Raw genomic sequence first — 26283 nt, forward strand, 5'->3', positions numbered from 1 at the left:
TGCCATGCTTCCCACCTTGATGATAATGAACTGAACCTCTGAACCTATAAGCCAGCCCCAATTAAATGTTGTCCTTATAAAAGTTGCCTTGGGGGCTGGAGACATGGCTCAGCGGTTAAGAACACTGACTGCTCTTCCAGAGGTCCTGAGTTCAATTCCCAGCAACCACATGGTGGCTCACAACCATCTGTAATGCAATCCAATGTTCTCTTCTGATGTGTCTGAAGACACCGACAGTGTACTCACATATATAAAAAATAAACAAATAATTCTTTTTAAAAAAAAAAAAAAGAGTTGCCTTGGTCATGGTGCTTGTTCACAGCAGTAAAACCCTAACTAAGACAACATTACACATACTATAAACTCATAAAATATGAGTTCAAGTCTTTCTGTACCCTTTAGAAGCAGTCAAATCACATGGCCTGAGTTAAACTATCACAATTTCTTTATCTGCAAAGAAGAGTATTATGAAACTTAACATTAATAGTAAATAATTCATGTATTACTTAGTATGTATTTGCCAAATGGCAATTAAAAACTTTTTTGGCATAGTCATTACTATCGTCAGTAATAAATATTTAATGTACTATATTTAGCAACTCATCTCACTTCAATGATCCATTTCCAGCCATATACAAGACAACTTGAAAATCTCTTTCCTGTACAAATTCTACAGAAGCTGGATACAGCACGACAAGCATCTTATTCTTAGACAAAGAAGATACTTAAGAAAGAAAATAAAATCCTTGGGGATCAAAAAAAAAAAAAGAAGGAAAGAAAAACAAACAGGAAGTCTAAATAATGAGCTGATGTCATGCTGCTCTGGTAAGTCATGGGGGTTCTGGTCATCAAAGATACTGACTTTTGCCAGGTGGTAGTGGCACACACCTTTAATCCCAGCAGTTAACAGGTGGAGGCAAATGGATTGTGGGGCAAGTGCCACCAGACAGAAAACCTGGTAAAGTTTAAGCAGTTCAAAAACCCTGGGAATTCTCATAATTGAGAACGACAGGCATTGAAATCAGCTCCTGGCCAGGCTCTACCTGTCCTGGAACACCTAACCATGACACCACACTGAGAGGACCATGACAAATGTTAGAGTAGCATAAAACCTAGAGTTCGTGCTAATGAGTATCTAGATATGCCCCAAGTGTTTACTCTATGAACTTCCCTTCCTGGGCATCCCTTCCTGCAAAAAGTATTTAATCTCTGATTCACCCTGAATAAGACATACACATGAACAACTGCCATAAAAATAAAGCAAGAACCCTCTCCTTCATCAAGGATTGCTGCTGGGTGGGGGAGGGGAGATAGGCCTTTGTTGTAAAGAGCACCCCAATCTCCTGGAGAAGGACTCTCTTCCAGTCCCTCCATACTCACTAGGAGCCAAAACTGGATTCCATCCTTCCTGTCCTGGGTGCAACCATTCTTTCCTGTCTGGGGCATAGGAGAAGTTCGGACTCTCAGACCCCTCCATTCCCAACTCCCTTGGTCCCCAGCAGCACTGGGTACAGGAGAGGTTGAGAACCAGAGCACCCATCCCAGCCCCGCTGTGCTGTTTCTTACCCAGGGAAACACAGGCTGGGACCTCGATCACAGATTGCATTCTGCTTTCCTGAGTAACATGCTGGTAGCACTCGGGCATCCCAGCAGTGAGGGAGACAAACAGCCTGACAGTGGATCTCTGAGTCCAAGGCCAGCCTGGTCTACACAGAGAGCTTCAAGACAGCCAGGACTACACAGAGAAACCCTGTCTTGAACAAACAAACAAATAAATAATAAGAGAACTGCTTTTTTTTTTAATAGACACTAAGGTTAGGAAATAAGGATATTGAAGGGCTCTAGCAGACCTGAGTATGGCAAACACGGGAATGCCAGATTCTGTCCTTTCCCTTTCCCTCTCCTCTCTGCTAAAAACTATTAGACTACATTCCTAAAGCTAGTCCCCAAGGTCTATTCTCTTACTTGGCCATTTCTTCTTCCTAAGGGTCCAGCTATGAAAGTATTGAAGTCCAGCAATCAAAAGCCCCCTTTGGCTGCCCTAACTAACCTGACCAAGTAAAATTAAACATCCCCTAACATGGAGCTTTCCCTCTTCCACTATAAACTGCCATTTGCCTATGGCCCATGTCTGTCTTCTCTCTATCCAAAGGCAGTCCTTTGTCTCTCTGGGGTAAATATCTCTCCAGGATAGTAATATTCACTGATTAGTAGACACGCAAAAAATTCTTCTCTCTCTGTAAAGTATAAATTATAATTTAATTCTCACAATCATCCTATTAAATATCGATAATGTTTTCTCAGTTTACAAAACAAATTCAGTTTAGGGAAGTTAAGCAATTGTCTAAAGTTATCCAGGTATTCACTGACAGAGCTTAATTTTTAACTTGGCTGTTCATTCAATTAAAATGCACTGCCAGGGCTGGAGAGATGGCTCAGTGGTTAAGAGCACTGACTGCTCTTCCAGAGGTCCTGAGTTCAAATCCCAGCAACCACATGATGGCTCACAACCATCCATAATGAGATTCGACGCCGTCTTCTGGTGTGTCTGAAGATAGCTACAGTGTACTCATAAATAAAATAAATAAATCTTTAAAAAAATAAAATAAAATAAAACGCACTGCCAAATTCTACCATAAGCCCAGCAAAGACAGAGTTTGTCCCCTTTTCCAAAATAACATGTTGTCTGATCTTTTTAGTGCAAATCAACAAGTATAAGTGTTTCCTTCCTTCACAAGCTTAGCTATTCCTAAGAATGAAGTTAGCCAGAAAGGCAGAGTGCCAAAACAGCTTAGTTGCCTCTGGCAAAGCACTTACTTTACTGGGAACACCCTGAACTGGGAAGGGAAAAAGCAACAAGCTCCCTGAGCTAGGTCTGTCCCATGTGTCTTGGCTACTGGAAATAATTTTATTAAAATAAACATATAATAGAGATCAAACAAAATATTTTACTATGAAGATTAGTAAGAGCAAGAGAGTTATAATAAACGCAACAGGTGAGGCTGAAAGTTAGAGATTACTGCTACAACCCTATCAAACTGAACCTCCAATATAATTCAAAGTATTATTTGGATGTATATTATTAAGATCTGTTATATTAACTTAAAACATAAACAGCTGAGTGTGCAGCTCAGGTAAATATTTGTCTACTATATGCAAGGCTCTGGGTTTAATCCTTACCACAACAAAAAACAATGGAGAGATAGCTAAGCAGTTGAGAACACTGACTTAACCGGGCCTGGGGGTGCAAACCTTCCATTAGAAGCATGGAGAATCTCTGAGTTCTAGGCCATCCTGGTCTACACAGAGAGTTCCAGAACAGCCAGAGAGCTATACTTAAAGATCTTATCTTTAAAAATACAAACAACAACAACAATAATAAAACCCTGCTGGGTGTGGCAGAGTACACTTTTAATTACAGCACTCAGGACACAGAAGCAGGCAAATCTTGACAGCCAAAGATATGCAGAGAGGCCCTGTTTCAAGAAGAAGAGGAGGGGGGAGTAGGAGAGGGGGAGTAGGAGAAGAAAGAAGAGGAAGAGGAGGAGGAGGAAGAGGAGGAGGAGAAGGAGGAAGAGAAAAGTAAAGGGAAAGGGAAAAGAAGGGGAGGGAAGGGGAGGGAAGGAAGAAGAGGGAAGAAAAGGGAAGGGAAGGGAGGGAGGGGAGGGAAGGGAAGGGAAGCAACTTCAGACAACAGGCTCTCTGCTCTTTGAGATACCTTCACTCATATAAGGAAGAATTTAAACAGAACTGACATCATCCACAGTTTCCATTCTGCCAGTGGCTCAATGTAGAACAAAGCTCTCCCATTCTTCCAACTCCAATCCCACTACCAAAATTTTTAGCTACTTTTACTCTTCAACACTTCTTTTCTATGGTCAAGAACTGGCTGTATAATCTTTGTGTGTGTGTGTGTGATGGGGGATTGAACCCAGCACTTTCTCACATTAAGTCTGATTCTACCAGTGAGCCACAGCCTCCAAACCTGACCATACCTTGTAACAATGTGTTTATTCATAATATTACCTTACTTTGATTTCTATTCAATATTTTTGAAGGTTTGTGATATGTAAAATACAAGCTAGATATCTTCAGATACATTTTTTCCATTCAGTTCCACTGCTGCATATGGCACCTACCTTTATTTATAAATAAGAGTAGCTATTATCAGACACTTACTTTTGTCAGGTATTATATGCTGGCCTCAAACTCATGGAAATCCTCCTGTCTAAGTCTCCCAAGTGCCAGAATTGTAGGTGTGAGCCTCTATGCTTTAGTTTAAAAATTGATTTCTTGAGGAATAAGGTTAGATAGTCAGAGAATAACAACATTCCAAATACAACATACATAAAAACATAAGAAAAGGCCACACTGAAATGTAAGAATTTAAAAGATCAGTCTTCAGAATCAACTGACTTGGGTTCAATTAACTAATTTTGTTTGACTCTGCAGTGTCCACTATGACTATAATTTTCTCATCTGTGAAATGGTGATAAGCTACATTGCATGGGATTTACTTTAAAATGAAAGTGCAGACCCAGAGAGAAGGCGCAGCCGTGAAAGGGACTAGTTACAAAGCTTGGTAACTGAGTTTTATTCCTCAGAACCCATATGATAGAAGGAGAGGATCAACTACAGGAAGTTGTCCTCTTCCAGGCATATACCACAGTGAGCTTGGTACTGTTCTCTCTCTGTCTCTCTCTCTCTCTTTTTCTTTGTCTTTCTCTCTCTCTCTCTCTCATACACTCCTCCCCATACACAGAGTATAATGTCCCCTTTGAAATAAATAAATAAATAAATAAATAAATAAATAAATAAATAAATAAATAAATGTGAAATGAGATACTGAAGGTGCCTACCACAGGCCAGGACCATGACAAGTACTCAGTAAGTGTTAACTTCTCTCCATCCCACTTGTTAATAATTCAATAACCAATTCTTTAACCAAGAAAGTCACTTCTACTGGTGGTCATGTTGGTACACACCATTAATCTCAGCATTCAGAAGCAGAGGCTGGTAGATCTCTGAGTTCCAGGCCAACTTGGTCTACATAGTGAGTTCCAGGAGAGACAGAGCTACATAGTGAGACTGTCTGTCACTTCCACTTCCATCATTACTGGACTTAGATACAACTTCTACAGCTTCTCAAGCTTTGCTAGGGCTTTTGGAACCCTTAGCAAATTGTAAAGTCACTCATCAAATTAGATCCATTCATGGAGGAGGGGGTGAGAACAGGTAATGGGAGTAAACACTATTAAAATTTACTAAATAAATATAAAAATATATCAAAGAATAATTGAAAAGCAATAATAATCCATTCTTATACCACTCACCAGTGTAGGCCATGTTCTTAGGGTTGCCGTAAGGAGCCCCAGGTTGCACGGGGCTGTAAACGGGGTTCATTGTGGAAGACTGAGGATCCTACAGAAAAGACAAAGACAACAGCATTGATTATTAATTGCTCATTCCCTGTGACATCATCTTCTTCTAATCTCTTCTAAAGTCTTCAGTTATGCTCAAAGGGAAGATAGTATAGGAACAAGAGGACGAAATGGAATATATTCTTTCCCCATTTAACAGATGAAGAATGAAAGACAGAGCAGTGATATAACTTGTCTAATGTCAACTCAGCCATTTTGGACTCAGTTTAATATTAGTACCAGTACTCTACAGAGGGTTCTGACATTAATGTGGCCCTGGCCAAGTCACTTTGTCTCTTCGGACTTCAGTGTCATAATGTTAATGGATTAGCTGACCTCTGAGGTCCTTTCTATTTCTAACGATGCTAACTCACAAGCTGGAAAATGACACACTGCTACAGTTTACCAAGAAAGCCTGGGAGTCTGACAGTGAGCACCAAGCCTGCTGGAAGGAAGAAAGCAAGTGTCTTGCCCACCCCTTATGCCTGAAGAAAATAAGATAAAAGCTACTAACAGCTGTAAAGAAAGGGAGGAATTTTCATTCAATTCATTTGTGTGCTCATGCATGCACACATGTACAGTGCCAAGTGGAGATTGGGAGACAACTTGCAGAAATTGTTTCTCTTCTTCCGTTATGTGGGTCTCAGTGATAGAACTACATTGTCAGACTTAGCAGCAAGTATCTCTAGCTACAGAGCCATCTTGATGCTTCCCAAAGAGGGAATTTGATGCCACTAAATATCTTAAGCAAAAAGAAAAACATAGCCAAGACTTCTTACCGAATTTATCCAAGGGAAATAAACTTGGAAATTTGTGTGCAATAACTATCACCTACACAAGTACTCAGTTAATTATCCTAATGAAGGACATTCTCCATTCTGATTAATGGAAAGACTGCCATTAAGCTCTATTAACCAGACAATTTGTCCCATCTTGTTTAGAGAGCCATATCTTACACATAAGCCAACACATGTTTGAATACGTGTCTCCAGATATATTACTTGCACTCCATAAAATCAAACAATTCTCTCCTAACTAGGTTTACATGATAGATGGGCAATTTTTTAGGTCATTAACTTTTGTTGCACCTCAGGATAGGGAACAAGTTAAATGCTGAAGGCAAGCAGTGAACATCTGGCTTGATGACAACGGCTCTGTGAGTAATTAAGTCTGTTCAGGTTCTGGAATGAAAGGTGGAGAATTGATGGGTTCCCAAGGACAGGACGCTGGGACTGTCAGAACATGCAAACAGGAAATGCTACTGTTCATTTCAGAGACTAGAGCTTCCATAAATCTGCCCAATGCAAAGCCCTGGCAAACAAAGCTAGGATTAACGGGTTCATTACACTCATCTACAAATTGACGCTACAACTTGAGGATATGTTAAATAATGTATGTGTGTTCTCAGCTCAGTTTAGCAAAACAAAAACAAAAAACAAAAACAAAGCAAAACAAAAAAACCCAACCAAACAAACAAACAAAAAACCCAAACAATTTCACAACCAGGCTGAGAATTAAACTCTGATGTTTGATGTTAAACTTACTAACTGTAAAGTGATATACAGATACAAACAATGATGGCGTGTGACTGTAGTGCTCCTGTGCAGACCACACAGATGACTGCTTAAATACTTTCCCTAACTTGGACCTTCTTCTCCTCAACCCATTCTCTGCCTAGTAAGTCAGTGTTAAGTAAGACTGTTAAAATGCTGTCATGACTTGAAAGTAGTATCCACTAAAAAGCATGTGTAGGAAACTAAATGGCCATTCTTAACAGTAAGAGGTAGGATGTTTAAGACACCAAGAGAGATCCACTCCACTCTCATGAACTGATTGATGTTGTTATACTGGGAGAGGGGGCCTCATAAAAGGATAAAAGAGGTTTCTCGTGCTTTCTCTCTACCCTCTTGTTTCGTTCTCCTGTTCTCCACGGAATGGCACAGCAAGAAGGCCTTGCCAAACACCTGCACCTCATTACTGAACTTCCCAACTCCAGACTGTGAGCATATAATTTTTTTCTTGTTATAAATTACCCAATCTGTGGCATTGTTATAGCAGCATGAAACAGACTAAAACATGTGCTGGGCAGCACAACTGGCCCTATAAACATCTGCACACTCTCCTACTGAGAACACACCCTGTGCTGCCGATTGGACAAAATGTGAAACATTTTTATAGTCAAAGAAAGTCGTCAACTGTGAAACAGGTCTTCCACTGTTCCAAACTGAGAGCCCCAGACAGACACAGGAGACCATCACATGGACATAACAACATCAATTCAGTCCCAGTAAATGACAGATAAGAGATCTGCCAGGGTCTAACATGTGGAATAAACCAGGTATGGAAATGCGAAGCTATACTCCCAACACTGGGAAAGCTAAGGGAGAATTGCTATGAGTTCTAGGCCACAGAATCTAGGTAAGATTCTGTCTCAAAAGTAAACAAATAAACAAAAAGTTAAAATAAGACTATGATAGTCACTTCTGGGGGAACCGCTGAGAGCAGAGTTCCCAGCTTCCAAGGGATTATCCTTTTGTAACAGAATCTGTATACTGGCCATGATGTCACACAGACATCAGCTATACCCACAAGTTCTAGTGTCAGACAGATTCAGATTCAAGTTCTACAATTATCACAAATCAACTGAAAGCCACAGTCAAGTGTCCTAACCACTCTCAGCTTCCTCCAATCTCAAAATGGAAAATAATACTATATAAAAGTTTTTTTTCAAAAAACAGAGAGTTTATTGAGGTAGAATTTACATACAGTAAAATTCACTCTTCTAAGGAATATAGTTCTGAGCCCTAAAAAAATGTACTCAATTACACAAATAACTGCAATTCTATAATCAAAATCCAAAGATTTCCATCACTTCCAACTATTATCTTTTTTGGTCAATCTCCTGCCTTTCTCCTAGCTCCTAAAAATAACTCCATCAACTTTTATTTTAAGGATTTTCTTGCCAGGTAGTGGTGGCTCATGCCTTTAATCCCAGCACTTGGGAGGCAGAGGCAGGCGGATTTCTGAGTTCAAGGCCAGCCTGGAACTACAGAGTGAGTTCCGGGGCAGCCAGGGCTACACAGAGAAACTCTGTCTCGAAAACCAAAAAAAAAAAAAAGATTTTCTTTATAGATTGGGTATTATATATACAGTTCTTTATCAAATAGTTAACTAATTGACATTATTGCTATTATTTTAAATGAGATTAAAAGGAACTACTGAGGGCTGGAGAGATGGCTCAGCGGTTAAGAGCACTGGCTGTTCTTCCAGAGGTTCTGAGTTCAATTCCCAGCAACCACATGGTGGCTCACAACCATCTGTAATGAGATTTGATGCCCTCTTCTGGTGTGTCTGAAGACAGCTACAGTGTACTCATATAAATCAATAAAATTTAAAAAAAAAAAAAAAGGAAAAAAAGGAACTACTGAGAAAAACATAATAATCATAAAAATTAGTGAAGATGTATTTTTTAGTCTTCATTTTTATCTAGATGGACAGTGTAAAGTAGTGTTATCCAGTAAAATGACTCATACTGATAGAAATATTTTAACGATTTACTTATTTATTGCATGTAGTATGTGTGCCTGAATGAATTTATCCCAACCATGTGAATGTAGGTACTCACAGAAGTCAGTCAGAGGGCATAGAATCCCCTGGAACTGGAACTGTAGAAGTGAGCTGCTTGATGTTGGTACTGGTAACTAAACCCAGGTCCTCTGAAAGAGCAATAAGTGCTCATAACTGCTAAGCCATCTTTCCAGCCCCAGTGTATCAGCTAAGGATGTACTAAAAGGTAGAACATTTATTTGCCTAGCACATACAAAGCTTTAAATTTGAGTTTATGTGTCCCATATCCCTCCCCAAACCCTGCACTGAGGGAGGGAGGAAGGGTCTAAACAAGAAGGGATCTTATTTCTGGATTGGCTACTAAGCATCTCAAATGCAGTCTCAGACAGGCAGATAGAGCACTTTATTTTATATATGTGGGTGCATTATCTACATGTACACCTGCAGGCCAGAAGAGGGCATCAGATACCAGTATAGATGGCTGTGAGCTACCATATGGTTGCTGGGAATTGAACTCAGAATTTCTGGGACTGCAGACAGTGCCCTTGACTGCTGAGCCATCTCTCCAGCCCCAGGAATTTTAGTTTTATTTAATAGTTACATGTTGCCATCTGTTCAGAACAGTATTTTATTCAGAAAATTTATTTGTATGTATATATTTTACAAAAGTAGCATTCGGCCTTACTTGAAAGGTTCTTTAAACATCTAAATATTTTCCCCTATATCACCTTATCATTTCATAAACTACAGGTAAAAGAATTCAAGAGTTTGAAGTAATCACATTTAGTTAAATGAACTGTCTCCACTTTACAAGTGAAAAATGAGTTTGAGAAAGGGCAAATGAACCATGCAAGACCATAAAGCAAACAGAAGAAAGAATAACACCCAAGAGGACCAAAGACTTAAAAGCTAAAAATATAAATCCCTTAGAAGCATAGGGAAGAAGATGGAGGAATCACCTTCATAACTTTGGATTGGCCATAACTTCCCAGATATGTTACTGAAAGCACAAAATAAACAAAATAAATTGGATTTAAGTAAACTTCTTCATCATCATCATTATTAAAGAGGAACTACCAGCCAATGCGGTGGCAAATCCCTGTAATCCCAGTAACTCAAAACATTTAGGAAAGAGAATCTAGAGTTCCAGGGTAGATTGGGCTACATTTATAATATGACTCTATATTCAAAACAACATAAAAGCTAGGACTACTGGTGCAGGACTATAATCTCAGCTACTTAGGGGGCTGAGGCAGTAGGATCACAAGCCAGACTACAGAGCAAGTTCAAGGCCAGCTCTGGAAACTTAATGAAAGACTCAGTCTCAGAAAGTAAAAAAGAGGGCTGGGATATAGCTCAGTAGTAGAATACTTGCCTTTCTTGTTTGATACCCAAGGTTCAATCTCTGTACCACAAATAAAACAAGAGCACCATCAGGAAAAGCAAAAAGACAAGATACAGAATGAAAGAATATTTTCAAATTATATACTTGCTATTTTTTTTTCTTTGAAATAGGGCCTCATGTATCCCAGCCTGGCTGGACTCAAAGAGCCTGTGTAGATGATTTGAATTTCTGATCCTCCTGCCTCTACAGCCCAAATGTTAGAGTAATAGGTGTGAATAACCACATCTGGTTTTTCAATTTCAGGTCTAATACAGGATTTGCACCTAGAATGTGTGAAAATTTTATACAGCTCAATAGTTTAAAAACAACCTAATATTTAAATGTATTTATTTTATGTGTAGAAATGTTTTAGCTGAATGTGTATATGTGCACCATCTGCATGCCTGGTACCTATAGAAGTCAGAAGACATCCGATCTCCTGGAACTGAAGTTAAGGGTGTTGTAAGCCATCATATGGGTGCTGGGAATAGAACCTATCTGGGTCCTGTGCAAGAGCAACAAAGTGCTACTGAGACATCTCTCCAGCTTAAGACAACCTAAGCTTTCAAGTGAGAAGGGCTAGAGAGATGGCTCAGTGGTTAAGAGCACCAACTGCTCTTCCAGAGGTCCTGAGTTCAATTCCTAGCAACCACATGGTTCTTCACAACCATCTGTAATGGGATCTGATGCCCTCTTCTGGTGTGTCTGAAGAGAGTGACAGTATACTCATATACATAAAATAAATAAATCCTCAAGTCAGTAGATCTAGCTCTGCTAAGAAGATTTACAAGTGGCAAATAAACACGAAAATATGCAAATAAAAATCACACTGAGAGGTCACATCAAACAGCCTAGCTGTACTAAACAAAGATAGTAGGGCGGGAATACAACTCAGTTGGTAGAATGTCTAGCATGCAGAAAGTCCTGGGCACCGTAAACATTGGGTATGTGTTATATGGGTAGTATCTTCCAAACTAAAAGGGAAAAACAGAGAGGTTCATGGGACTAAGGAGATGTCTGGGAAAGCTGAAATTTGAAAATTGACAAGAGCTCTTCTCAAGAGTTAAAAAACAAGCTGCTTGGGGAGAAGAATGACTAACCAGGCTGCAGAAAGGTATCTCTTAGAGATTCCTGTGGGACACAGCTTTCCTGAGTGGTGTGGGCTGGGCTTTTAGTGATAAAACCGTTTTTGACTCTCGATGCTATCAGTATCCCCTCACCTGTACTCCTGTAAGTAGTATTGGTTAAGTCTTAAGACATGCAGGGCTACATGAAGAAATTCTGTCAGGGTGAGGGTGGGGGCAGGGTTTAAATAATAAAATGGAGATGAAATGTAACTCACTGCCAGTATTTGCCTAACACATGCAAGGCCCTGAGTCTAATCAAATCCTGGGATAAATACTGTAAAACAATAAACTCAGTGATTTACCAACTTCAATTCTGGTGCAACTGATAATTTGGTCTGTCGTGGGTTCCTCATTTGGGGCGAGTAGATATGTGTGTCATTTCTCTCCACAAAAAGTTTGTCCTATGAGTGTCGTGGCAGGTCTGGCTTTTGTACATCAAAATTCAAACCATCACCTTTCTCAAACACCCAAGACATGCAGATGGAATTGTTAGTATTCTGTCTAAACTCCACCTCCACAGTTTTCTGGCAACACCCAGGTATGCTCCTCCCCACAGTTACCTGGCAACAGCCAGATAGGCCTGCTCACTATAAAAGGGGTTGCTTGCCCCCTCCTCTCGCTCTTGTTCTCTTGCTCTCTTGCCTCTAGCTTCTCTCTGTCCCATCACCTCTCCCCACTTCCTTTCCCCCTCTCTCCACGTGGTCATGGCCGGCCTCCACTTCTCTCCTCTCTCTCTCTTTCTCCACCATCTTCTCCCATTTCCCCACCTTTGCCCTCTAATCTGAATAACCCCCCTCCCCTTTGGAACTGTTTGGTCTGGTATTGTCTTGTTCTAAGCTGCATGCCAAAATCTAACAGGAATGCTTCCTCATTTTTATAATGAGTGCTCTGCTCAAATGTTACCTTATCAGGAGTGCCATCTTCAACCACCACATCTATCATAGCGTCTCCACAGGCCATAACTCTGTCCTCCCAGCCTGTTTCACTTTTCCTGTTGACACTTATCTTTGTTGATATTTTTCCACTATAACAGAGTACCTGACTGAGCCATTTATATTGAACAGAAATTTCTCATAGTTCTTGAGACAGTAGGGTACAAAACTTTACTGAGAACTCATGGTGGGCTAAACAAGCACTGGTGAGCCAATCTGTAGTATGTGAGTATAACACAAGTGCTTCTCTCCTGATAAAGCTGGGCTTTGGTCCTAGACTTCCAAATCAAAGATGCTGGGCATAATATAAGGAGGTAAAAGTTTTGGAATAGCCAAAGTTTCTCCATGAAAATGATCAAAAGAAGTGCTGGTAAGATCACTTAGTGGGTAAAGGCATCTGCCACCAAGCCTGACAACCTGAATTCAATCTTTGGAACTCATATAGTAGAACCCATGGGGTTCCCACCCATTGTCTCCGACTTTGCACATGGTATCATGGCATGTTCCCTTCTTAAATAAATTAAATGTAATTTTAAAACAAATTTAAATAGCCAGGTAGTGATGGCACAAGACTTTAATCTCGTCACACAGGAGGCAGAGGCAGGCAGATCTCTGAGTTCAAGGCCAGCCTGGTCTATAGAGTAAGTTCTAGGACATACAAGACTACACAGAGAAATCCTGTCAGAGTGAGGGAGGAATTACTAATTAAAGCGAGATAAAATGTAACTCACGGACAGTATTTGCCTAACACATGCAAGGCCCCAAGTTTAATCCCATCCTGAGGTAAATATTATCAAACAATCCAGTTAGGTGGTTCGAGCAGAACTGATTAGGTTTTGCTTGAAGAAATGTAACTGAAATGCTCTTTAGATCTTCTGGCAAGCATGCTAAGTGGAATAGCATCAGCATAAGACAGTCTTTCCTTTCTGCCCGCTTCTCCCTAGACTTCCTCTGCCTAGAAGGAGGACACAATGATTAGAATTTAGCAGCCTTCTTTTCCTTGACATGACCTTGAGAATAAATGCCTTAAGCCAAGGATGGCAGAAGTAGCTTTGATTTCATGGAACAACCATTTCAACCCCGAACCACACACTTCTGTACTTCTTACACATAACAAACCAAACCAAAACAACACTATACTTAAAACTTTTAAATTACATTTTATTTGTGGAGGGGAGAAGCACAGGTCATAACATAAATGTGGAAGTTAGAGGAAAACTTACAAGACTCAGTTCTTTCCTGCTGGCATGTAGATAGATCCTGAGCCATCTCGCCAGCCCCAAATCCTGAACTTCTTTTTACATTTATTTATTCTTCGTTCATTTGTTTACTTTGTGTGGGGTTCTGGGAGCATGTATGTATGTGGAGGTCAGAGGATGACTGGTGGGAATCCAGTTCTTTCTCGCCATTGTGTGTGCTCTGAGGGTGACACTCAAGTTGTCAGGCTTGACAGCAAGCACCTTCATCCACTAAACCATGTAGCTGGCCCCAAAGCCTACACTATCAACAGCACCCCCTCCAGATTTCTGCTCTATGTAGCTAAACATAATTCTAATTAATAAGAGGAAGAGAGAGAAGTTTCAAAAGAATAGGTTATTGATCTGTGTTTTGATGAGTGACAGGAATTCCCCATGGAGAATAGGAAAAGGAAAGATCATTTGTGAAATTACACAAGAAAACAAGGCATTCAGAGATTTATGAGTAGTTCTGCAACGGCCAGAATCTGAAGGAAATCAAGACAATGATATTAACACTCACATCCCCATTTCTCAGTTGTGTCCACTCAGGTCTTAGAAGATCTGAAGGCCAGACTCAGCCTGGCTACATGATATTATGCTCCCAGAGCTCTCTCAACAGCTCTGAACTGACTGCAGCTGTTAGCCTGACTCTCGTCTCCCTACAACCCTTCACACATAGAGTTCAAGAAACTTTATGTTTTATATTTATTACTAAACCCTTAGAAAAAAGCTTGGCATAAAAACATATTTGTTAGGTGGATGAATAAAGTGAATAAAACCATTTTATTCAAATTTAATGCCCCAACTTTATTTTATTTATTTGTTTGTTTAGAGGTAGGTTATTGCTATATAGTCCTGGAACTCAATATGTAAAACAGGTTAGCCTTAAACTAAGAGGTCTACCTACCTCTGCCTCCCTCCCAAGAGCTAGAGTTATAGGTATGTGACATCATATATGGCTTCAATTCCATTTTAGACATTAACCATTCTCTTACTAAATTGAAGAAAACACAGTTCCAGTAGATTTTTCCTCAATTCTCTCAGTATGATTTACAAAGAAGCCCAGATTTTATAATGGTTATCTGTTTCTATTGTTTTATCGAATGTAATCAGACTGCACGTTTAGATATCTGTATTTTAAAAATCTGTACACTGTATTTCATTAGAAAATACTTTAATTTAAAGACAAAATAGGGAATTGTGATTTCTACAAATCTGACAAAGGGATCCCAATATGGGTGGGAATGGCTTTTACAGTTAACAGAAAGATCTTTTCATGCTAAAGTTCAACAGCTAAATTTTGTGCCTGCCTATAAAGGAGATGTTTGCTCATCTGCAAAATGTCAAATTCCAACTACAACAGCTAATCCCAGCACTTGGGAGGCAGAAGCAGGTGGATTTCTGAGTTTGAGAGTTCCAGGACAGCCAGGGCTACACAGAGAAACCCTGTCTCGGAAAACAAACAAACAAACAAAACAACAACAACAACAACAAAAAAAACTACAACAGCACTTAGCCCATTAAAATAGCTAAGAAAATGGCTTTTTAGCTCATCAAAAACAAGAAAAGGGCCTGGAAAGATGAAGATACAAGCACGAGGACCTGAGTCTGATTCTACAAAACTGGGCATGGCCACACATGCATCTAAAACCCAACACTGCAGTCATGGGCAAGTATAGAAGCAAAAGGATTACCAGGGCTTGCTAGTCACCAGGCTTGTTCCAGGTTCAGCAAGAAACCCTATCCAAAATGAAGGGGAGAGTGATAGACAGGTATACCTGAAATGTTCCTGACTCCACACACATGCATGGGTATATGTATCTCCCTCTTCCCCACCCCTCTGGGTAGGGGAAACACACCACAGGCAACTAACTGTTTATCTAGCAAGTGCTTTTGCAAATGATACAAAATGTCTTCTCATAGTTATGTTTTTTTTTTAAGAATGAATAAGTTTTATAGAGAGCCTCTCTAAACATAGAATTAATTATTCATTAAAACAAAACAGCCTCAGCAGGTAAAAGCATGGCTGCCAAACCTGAGAAGCTGAATTTGATCCCAGGAACCCGTGTGGTATAAGGAGAAAACCAATTTCTGAAAGATGTTCTCTGACATTCACATGTACACCATAGTGTGCACATTCACATATTAAGTAAATAAATAAATACCCCCCCAAAGATTACATGGCAAAGAAGCACTTCTGTGTGTTAATTTTCTTGTTTAAGTGAGTCCATCTTTTACTGGGGAGACATGTGTATAAGATTTACTATAATTCTGCCTTAATATAGTTTCTGTAATACAACATAGTCCTTGAAACTCAGAGATATCCTTTTCCTTGGTGGAAGGATCAAGAAAAGCTTCCAAAGTACAACATTTTGAGTTTGTAAGGCAAGCACAGAGTTAACAATGATCTTTTCTGCCAATATCTTAAAACAACAAGAACAAGAAAGAGTTCATTTGTTTAAGGCGCTACCCAGTGGAGCTAGATACTCAACTGTACAACATTATGCTGTTTTGCATCTCAGACATACACATAAACTATCAATTGAGTGAACAGAAAATGAATGATGAGCACATCTGAACCTTGAACCAACTCTTGCTCTAGTCACTAGGAAACTCAGAGTTGAATTTGCTTCTAACCCTTACTAACAAACAGAACTGGAATTTAATTTACCCTGGCTTCATTTACTATGTCATCTCTGTTTTTCCTTCATGCTAATCTATTCGTTTTAGATCCTGTAATGTATTCTGTTAGACAAGGTCTCTTCATGTCCTGCCTGGCCTCAAATTCATGATTTTCCTACCTCTGCCTCCTAAGTAACTAAGATTTCAAGCCACCTTCTCATGCTTATTTGTTCATAATAGGATCTCAATATTTGCTTATTTATGATCAGATCTCACTATATAGCCTAAGCCTCAAAAATTCAGCATTTTCCTCCCTTAGCCTCCTCAGTGCTGATACTACCACATCTGGCTACCTGGCTAGCTTAGGCAGTTTGCTGTAGGCATTTGTATGCATACATAATGTGCCTGCCTGTGTGCTCATGTATAGGGTACATATCTATGTGTGTGCAAGTGGAGGCCCAACACTGACAGTGGGTGTTTTCTTAGATCATTCTTCACTTTATTTACTGAGTCATGGTCTCTCATTAAACCTGGAGCTTGCCAATTCCAGCCAGTTTAGTTAGCCACCTTGTCCCAGGATCGCCTATCTCTGCTTCCTCAGTGCTGGCATTATAGGTGGCTGCCATGATGGCCCAGCTTTATAACATGGGTACCAAGACTCATGCTTGCATTAACAAGCATTTTATTCAATGAGTCATCTCCACGGTCCATAATAAGCATATTTTAAAAGTTAAATCCCTTTTAAAATAATATAAAATGTAGCTATAAGACTAAAGATGGTGTAATTAGTTTCTTCGAATTTAAAAATTATAAGTTCAATGAAAGGGTGTGAGAAATACACAAGCCACAGTGTACATCTGGAGATTTGGGGCATTTGTGGAGTTGGTTTTCTCCTTTCACCTTTACATTAAACTTGGGCCACTAGACATTTGCAGTAAGCACTGTACCTGCTGATCCATCTCACCAGCGAACTATTCAGTTTTTCTAGGATGGTCTTCTGATAGTTCAGAGTGAAACCAGACCTTATGAACAAGGTAACAGTAAAGATCTCTTATTTTGCCCCGATAGCTAAAAAAAAAAGGGGGGGGGGAGTAAGTCTCTGTGAGAGGAACTCTACTGCTTCGTAAAAGATTCTGTTCTTCAAAGGCTACTGTCTTCTGAACCTCCACATGTATGGCCATGGAGGTTCAGACCATGTTGGTCTATACACACACCATTGTCCCTGACCTAACAGTATCTTTTTTTCCTACCTATTACACAAGTGTAGGTGTTGGGCTAACACGGCTAATTTTTAAATAATATAACGTGAATAGAGCTGATAGAAGTTTAGTGGCGCTAAACTACTCAAAACACTAGGAAGTTTGTTTGTCTTATGTTTGTGGAGTTTCATAATAAAATATACACAAGTTACAATTTCACACATTTTATTCATTGAGGCCTTGCTATGTAACCATGAATGACCTCAAATCACTATCCTCCTGCCTCAACCTCCTAGAATTACAGAAGTATGCCAACACACCTAGCCAAAACGCTAGTAAAAATAATCATAAATTACAAGGCTGACCATTATTCATTAACTTTCAAGATAAAACCAAAAGCTTACTGAAGGATTTTGCCCCTCCTAGTGTCCTTGAGAATTCCAGATTGAGTTGGCAAATGCAAATGTAAACAAATCATGTAGATGGAATATTCTCCATTGTGAAAATAAATTACATGTTCACTGGGAAGCAAAATGGCCCTGAATAAAAAAGACAATGTAGTATTAATATCTGAATAGAGACTGGTGTTTTTTAAAAATTTTTTTGAGGTAAGATTTCTCTGTGTAGCCCTGGCTGTCCTGGAACTCACTCTGTAGACCAGGCTGGCCTCGAACTCAGATGTCCACCTGCTTCTGAAGTGCTAGGATTAAAGATTTATACCACCATCATGTGTGAATTTTTTGTATTTGACATGTTTTTTTATGTAAAGTTTTGAATTTTAAAAATTGCAGGGGTGAAAAGAGAAGCGGCTTATGTTCTAATGAGGCAGAATATTGTAATACTGAAGGACGAGCATGAGTCTGGAGTCAGAACTCTCACATTCACATTTTAGCCCTTCTGCCAACCACCTAATTTTCTTATCTTTATAAAGTCCAGCCTCCCTTGGATAGTTATTTCATTGCAGTAATAAAATATTAATTCCACGACTCAATTTCTTCTTCTATAAAAGATCATAGCTCATTATTATACTTGGCAGTAATCACAACATCTTTGTTTTGAGACAGGATCTCATTCTGAGACCAGGCTGACCTGAAACTCAATGATCTACTTGCTTCTGCCTTCCTCCACTAGGATTAAAGAAAGGCAGAACCACAGTTTTTAAGAGCACCTCTTTAAGTATCCTTATTAGGTAGTTGTCCTTACCAACACATTGTATAGTCAGGAGAACTGAGGTTCAGAGGGAAATGTCTAAGGTTACACTGCTATAATGATAACTGACTGAGGTGCGGGAGATGGTTCAGTAGTTGAAGAGTACTGGCTTTTTTCCCAAAGTATCAGGGTTCAATTCCCAGTGCAAGCTAGCTGTAACTCCAGGCACAGGGATCTGATGCCCTCTTCTGTCTTCTGTGGGTACCAAGCACACATGTGTGCTGTATTCACAGAAATATATGCAGGCAAAACACCCATACACATTTAAAAAAATATTTTTTTTTAAATTTGACTGATCTTAGAGTAAAATCCAGGCTTGTCAGAGTCCGTTTTTTCCCTCCATTATGGGATCCTGTTTTATAGCAAATCCTCCCTGCAGTGAAAAAGCAAGCGCTTCTTTTCACACACGCTTCCCTTCCTAACACTGAGATCACTTAAGTTCAATATAAACAAGCTGAGTTAATGGATTAAATGAATTCATCCAATGTACAGACCATTAGCCAATCTGCCGACTTTCACATGTACTGTTACTTTCCACTCACTAAGTAGCTCTACCCCAAAGACTGTACAGGTTAAGTACAGAACACAGATATTTATCAAAGTCAACAAGCCTCAAACACCAGGAAGGATAAATAAATGATACATTATACATGAAGGCCACTGCTTCCAACCAGGCCTTTGAGGAGAAACACTTTTTGAGAAGTGCACTCTGGGGCAACTATGATCAAAAGTTAGCTTCAATCTACTGAAACTATTGTGATTAATGCTAGTACACAGCATCTAGAGAATGTGGAAAAAGAAAAAAACAAAACTTCCAAGTCTTAATTTAGGTTATTATTGCTATGATGAAACAACATGACCAAAATCAAGTTGGGGAGGACAATGTTTATTTGCCTTACAGTTCCATATCTTTGTTCATCAACAAAGGAGGTCAAGACAGGAACTCAAACAGGGCAGGAACCTGGAGGCAGATGCTGATGCAGAGACCATGGAAGGGTGCTGCTTACTGGCTTGCTTTTTATGGCTGGCTCAACCTGTTTTCTTATAGAACACAGAACTACCTGCTTAGAGGTGATCCCACTTGCAATGGGCTGGGCCCTCCCACATCAAAAACTAATAAAGAAAATGCCCCATAGGCCTGCCTACAACCCAATCTTTTTTTTTTCCTTTTTAACATCCCAACTTCAGTTTCCCCTTCCTCCTCTCTTCCCAGTCCTTCCCCAACAGCCCAATCTTCTAGAGGCAATTTTTCAATTAAGGCTCCAGCTTGTGTCAAGTTGACATAAAAGTAACCAGGACATTCCATACCTTCAATTATCTTTAAATAAGTCAATGATTAGAAATACTTTTAAAAACATTTCCCCTGTAAACCAGATGTAGTGGCATATGCCTTTAACCCCAGCCCTCAGGAACCAGAAACAGGTAGATCTTTGTGAATTTGAGGCCTACCTGGTCTACTTAGCAAGTTCCAGGTCAGACAGTGTCTTTACAGTAAGACACTATTGAGAAAGAAAACAAACAAACAAACAAACAAACCTGCCAATCACCACCACCAACTCTGCATATCTGTTTTGCTGTGCCAACAAACACAGGTACTCTGCCACAACTTCCTAATGCTGCCTTGCTGGAAAACTCATCACAGTCTCCCAGGCTCTGATTCCCTGAGTTAGAAGCTGCTAGACTAGCTATTCTTTATTGGTCCCCTTCCATAGCACATTGCTATAATGCTACTGTACCCTACATCTTCTCACTCAGGCACTAACCTCACTCACTCAGGAGAGACTGAGTAAATACTAACAGCAAACTAGATGCTGGAAAAACAAAAATATCAACTGCCAGGCCCATGAACACTCTATAGATTGAGTTCTCACTAAATATATAAACATTTCAGAACTAACAACAAAACCTGATTCCAAGATTCTTTATTTTCTCCAAATCACACTGAAATCCATGTGCCATGGTACCTGTCTGTAATCTAGCACTTGAAAGGCTAGGGCAGGGCTGCCATGATTTTAAAGACAGCTTTGGTTACACAGTAAGTTCCAGGCCACCCTAAGATCCTGTGTTTAAAACAAAACAAAATAAAACAAACAGTGTTTCAGGATATTTGATCACTCTGTGAACCCTGAGATTGTACTGATACTGAAAAAGCCTGTTTTTAATTGTGGTGTGGCTCAGCCTTAACACACACCTTTAATTCCTCTGGCTGGAATACAGACATGCCCTTAGCACACATCTTTAATCCCAAACATTGAAAGTAAAGTTAATTTGTAGAAGGAAGCCCTCATGTTTGAATGTGATGTCTAACTGAGTGGCAAAGTGATGAATCAGAGAAAGATCTGACAGAATAAGATATGCCCAGTTCTCAACAGTTGAAGACAGAATAAACCAGAAAATGAATAGAAAACTAGAACAAATTGCCAGAATTAGTTTGAGGCCAAACAGCAATTCAGAAGAGGCCAAGAGAAGCCAGATTGAATCAGTAATCTTGGAGAGGAATTTTGAGCCAGAATAGCTGAGTTGACCAGCTAGCAAGAGTTCAGAAAGAGCTAGAAAGGGTGATCTTATTCAGCACTATGTCTCAGAGGCTGAAAAGATTCTAGACCCAGATAAGAATATACAGAGGCTAGAAGTTTCTAGGACTAGGCCAATGTTAGCAAACGTAGGCAATAAGCTTTGGAGATGACAACTACTTATAAGAGAATAGAAGTTATTTTTACAAATTGGTCTGGCTTGGATGTGCATGCCTTTAATACAAATACTTGGAAGTCAGAGGCTGACAAACTTTTGGGAGTTCAAGGACAGCCTGGTCTACAAAGTAAGTTCCAGATCAGCCAGGGCTACACAGAGAAACTGTCTCAAAACAAAATCAAAACATGAAGTCTTTAGAAAACAGAACACAAATACTAAAAAAGCCATATTTTTAATAGAAACTGCTTCATATGCAAATAAACTATATGTGTAGCCACAGATAACTGTCTTAGTATACTATAATCAATGTGTATACAAGTGTCCAAAAAGGCTTATCTAGGCCCTGTAAACAGAAATAGAAGAACCCTGAATAATCCAGTCCAACATTATTATTATTGTAGATACAGGAACAAGGGACTTCAGTGACAAAGAAGCTGATCCATAATCACGGACAAATCAAAGAGGAGAGAGCTATGATCAGACCTCAGGAGCAGGCTATTTGAGTATTATTAAGTGTGTAGAAAATCTGTGAAAAATCTTATCATTTGTGCACAAATACCTGGAAACAGCTAAGAATACCCACATTTATGCTACTTTCTCCTACAGACTAATGTTCTGAACATTCAGTCCCAGCGTGCGGTATTATTTTGAAACCTGCAGAGCTTTCAAGAGGAAGGACCTGGCTAGAGGAAGTATGTCACAAGGAACAGGTCTTTCAAGATAATCTCCACCTCCAGTTCCAGACTGCACGCTCTGCTTCCTGTTAGGGTCATGTGAATAGCAGTGCCTCACAATCCTGTTACCATGGGGCCCCAGGGCTACTATTACCACCATGCCTTCCCTGCCACAATGGATAAGATAAATACAATAAATGGGTAAATAATTTTTTCCTCCCTTAAGCTGCTTGCCAAACATTTTGTCACAACAGAAAATGTAACTAAGAGCCACTCATTGTAAGTAGAAGACCCTTCTTAGGTAAGTAAATCCCTCCCTGGGCTATATAGTGGTTTTCAAGCCTATGAGAACTACACAGTGAGACCTTATCTTAGAAACAAGAGCAAGACACAAAAACCTAGGGACAGAGAAGGCCTAAGATGGAGCCTTAGCTGTTTTTTTGTCCATTGTCTATGTTACTAGTCTCCTGGCGGGTAGCTCTCCTTTTCTGGACCAATTCCTGGTACTGTGACATATACCTATAAACCACTGAATTGATGATTATCCTGCCTCCATATCTCTCTCTCTCTCTCTCTCTCTCTCTCTCTCTCTCTCTCTCTCTCTTTGTTTTTTTGAGAGACAGGGTTCTGCTTCCATCTCTTAAAAACAGGAATTATAGGCATGTGTCATAATACCAGGAATTGGCTTCATTCCACCCCCTCTTAACTAAGGCAATAAAAAGAGTAAGATCCAAGACAGATGAATATTTAAAATATGTAATAAATCTAAAGGTCTTTTAACCAAAATCAGAGCTTGCTTCGTAAACATCAGAATAAGGTTTTGCTGTTTGAGATTCAGGTCCAACTCTCAAATCACCTTTTTATCACATGTAACTCTGAACAAGACATTTAGCATCTCTGAGCCTTGGTTTCTTCATGTATAATAATGTGGCTAAGAATCCATTTTGAGCTGGGAAGATGGCTCAATGGATGAAGCACTTGCTGTATAAGTATGAGGACCAAAGATCCCTAGTGTCCATGGAAACACAAAGTAAGTGTGGCAACCCTCCTGTAATTCCAGAGCTAAGGAGGAAGGTTAGAAGGTTCTCTGGAGCAAGCTGGCTGGCTAGGTAAATACGCCAAACTGGCAAGCTCTGGGCTCAAGGGAGGCACTCTGTCTCAACATATAAGGTAAAGAGTAATAGAGAAAGAGATCCAACATCAATCTCTGACATGTAAAATGTCCACATGAACCTGGATACACCTTTATGGCTACCACATGTAAACACTTAACATGTATATTCATGAATACACACACACACTTTACAGGATTAGACTGAAAATAAATAATATATAATATAAAATTATCTATTACATATATAGAGTACTAGATATAGATGAGTCCAAGCTCATTTTCCAGTCTATTTCATAATCTAAATATCTATTTCTACCACAAGATTATTAACAGCTAAGGCACAAGGTCAGCATTTTTAGTCCATATTGAGATCCCTGAAACAGTGACACATGATAGGAGCCTTAGGAAACTGGATAAAGTACCACATGTTACATAGATGGGACAAAATATGATCACAATAACACTGAACACAGTAATGAAGCCATAACACAGACATGACTTATTATTTATAATTGTTAGACACAACTCTAAGCCTTTCCTTATAAATAATAATAAATTATATATTGAAGAGCTCAATCTTTGAGGATGGCTTCAATTTTACCCATTCCTCCTTCCTCAGCCTCCAGAGTGCTGGGATTACAGACATGTGCTACCGCACCAGACTTTAGACCCCTCAACAGTTTTTCTCCTCCTACATTACACATTTAAGTATCTGACAAGTATTATAACCTTTCCAACTAAAACAAGAAGATTCAATAACTTCCCCATTTAGACAGGCACTTTCACTTAATAAAAAAAATGTGTGTGTGTGTGTGTGTGTGTGTGTGTGTGTGTGTGTCTGCCAATGTAAAGGAGAGGCCAAAATAAGGAGTGAGTAGCTAATAGGTACAAGGTTTCTCCTGGAAGTGACTAAAATGTTTTAACGTATAAGCAGAAGGACCTGACTTCTAATCTTTAGCACCCATGTGGAAAGCTAAATGTGGTGGTACATGCCAGTAACCCCAGAACCAAGGCAGCAGAGACAGGAGGATCCCTGAAGCACCACCAGCCTGGCCAGGGCACCACATACAGTGAGCTAGGCCGTCTCACATCGATCCACATAACACCAGCCAGCACGGACACTGAGAATGACATTATATACTACTCAACCATTAACCCTGTCCTCACAGACTATACAACCCAGATGTGTAGGTGAGACATACCTACAGATCCTGTCATTGCAGCTTTTTATAACAAATGCTCATGTGGAAGTAATGAGATTTCTCCAAACACTGTTAAGTCATAAAGGCCAGTCCAAAGCAGCAGCACTTAAGCCACTGATAAACAAAGAATAGTTATATCAGTGGGAAGAGGAAAGAAAAGCAAGCAAACGTGTTAGGGGAAAACAACAAAGACAAAGGTACTAAAGCAGAAAAGAGTCTGACAGGAACTCAGAAACAGAAACAGTGAGTGTGGCTGAAACATGATGGACAGAGGGAGAGCAGCACAGAGCCTAGAGCACATTTGAGAAGTAACACTGTTAGTGTAGATCACAGGGAAGTAAAAGGAACACACCAGTGTATTTCTTCTTAAAGTTACAACTAAAATATTACTTAAACCTAGATGTCTATAACTTTGAATATAACACAAAAAGGCTCAAGTAATAAATTCAGATATCAACTGTCATGTATCTAGACACCATTGCATAGAGAGTACATTACACTAAAACTGGGCTCTTTCCAAGACAAGGGAACATATGGCTCCAGGGCCTTCCTGTAATTAACCTCTTTTAGAATTTTAGGACACTAAAAGTGCAGAATTGACTTTCTCATTGCCTCATTAATAGTTAATTTCACAAATGATACCTGCTTTGACCTAGTTTCTTCAGCAATCACCTCAAAATGTTTCACTGAAATCATGATCCTTAAATGCAAAGGATAATCAAGCCCATCACCAAAGGATGTCTTGTCTAAAATGAAACTTAGTCCCTTCGTGTAACTCAGATGCCCTGTTCAATGACTTTATCCTCTATCATCAGGTACCAAGCCCATGAAAAAGAAGAAATGAAGGTATAATTTGTTGGAGGCTGTGGTCGTTTGAACAAGAATAGCCCCCATAGGTTCATGTATTTAAATGCTTAGTGACCAGGAAGTGATATTAGAATTACTTGAAAGGATTAAAAGGATTAGGAGGTATTGGTACTGTTGATAGAAGTGTATCACTTGGGGTGGGCTCCAAGGTTTTAAAAACCCACACCAGACACAGTCTCCCTAATTCTCTCTGTTTCTGTCTATAGATCAGGATGTAGTTCTCAACTACTTCTCCAGCACTATACCTGCCATACCTGTTACCATGTTCCCAAACATGATGATAATGGACTAAAACTGAAACTGTAAGCAAGCCCCCAATTAAATGCTTTCTCTTATAAGACTTGCCATGGTCACGACGTCTCCTCACAGCAACAGAATAGTGACTAAGACAGGAGATGGTATCAGGGACTGATGTATTACTGTGACAGGCTTGACCATGCATTTTGTTGAAGGATATGTAAGACATTGGGACTTTGGACTAGAAAAGTGGTTGGATGCTTTAGGTGGAGCTGTACTGGGTCATCCTAGCAGGAACATGGGAGACAGTGTTGATGATAATTTGAACTGTAGGGGAACTGCTCAAGAAGTTTCGGAGGGGAAAAATATTGCTAATAAGTGACCTAGAGAACATTCATTTGATATTTTAGCAAAAATTGTGGCTGCATTTTGTCCTTGTCCTAGAAGTCTATGTAAGGCTAACATAACTTGAAGAAGAATGGCATTGGCAGAGGAGATTTAAAGACAGCCTAGTATTAACTGTGTCCTGTGGTTATTTAGTAATCACTCTAATGCAGATGTATAATGAAAAGAAGCAAGCCAGATAAAAAGAAGTACAAAATATATAGTTTGAGGAGAAAAGGAGCACCAGGAAATGGTATGGTATGGTTTGGTTTGGTTTGGTTTGGTTTGGTTTGGTTTGGTTTGGTTTGGTTTGGTGTTTGGTGTTGTTTGGGGTTTGGGGTTTGGGGTTTGGGGCGTTTGGGGTTTGGTTTGGTTTGGTTTGGTTTGGTTTGGTTTGGTTTGGTTTGGTTTGGTTT

General features: G+C 39.6%; 1 protein-coding gene across 1 annotated transcript in view; it reads right to left on the reverse strand.

Moving 5' to 3' along the window:
- The window catches only part of Fam168a (family with sequence similarity 168 member A), a 143291-nt gene that overhangs the window by 51837 nt on the left and 65171 nt on the right, over nucleotides 1-26283 (reverse strand). Inside the window, exon 2 of the mRNA XM_028770620.1 lies at nucleotides 5334-5421. Coding sequence (XP_028626453.1) covers nucleotides 5334-5403 — 70 coding nt within the window. The 5' untranslated portion in view covers nucleotides 5404-5421. The remainder of the gene's footprint in view (nucleotides 1-5333; nucleotides 5422-26283) is intronic.

The sequence above is a fragment of the Grammomys surdaster genome, unplaced genomic scaffold (genome assembly GCF_004785775.1).
Source record: "Grammomys surdaster isolate TR1022 unplaced genomic scaffold, NIH_TR_1.0 203, whole genome shotgun sequence".
Taxonomy (NCBI): Eukaryota; Metazoa; Chordata; class Mammalia; order Rodentia; family Muridae; genus Grammomys; species Grammomys surdaster.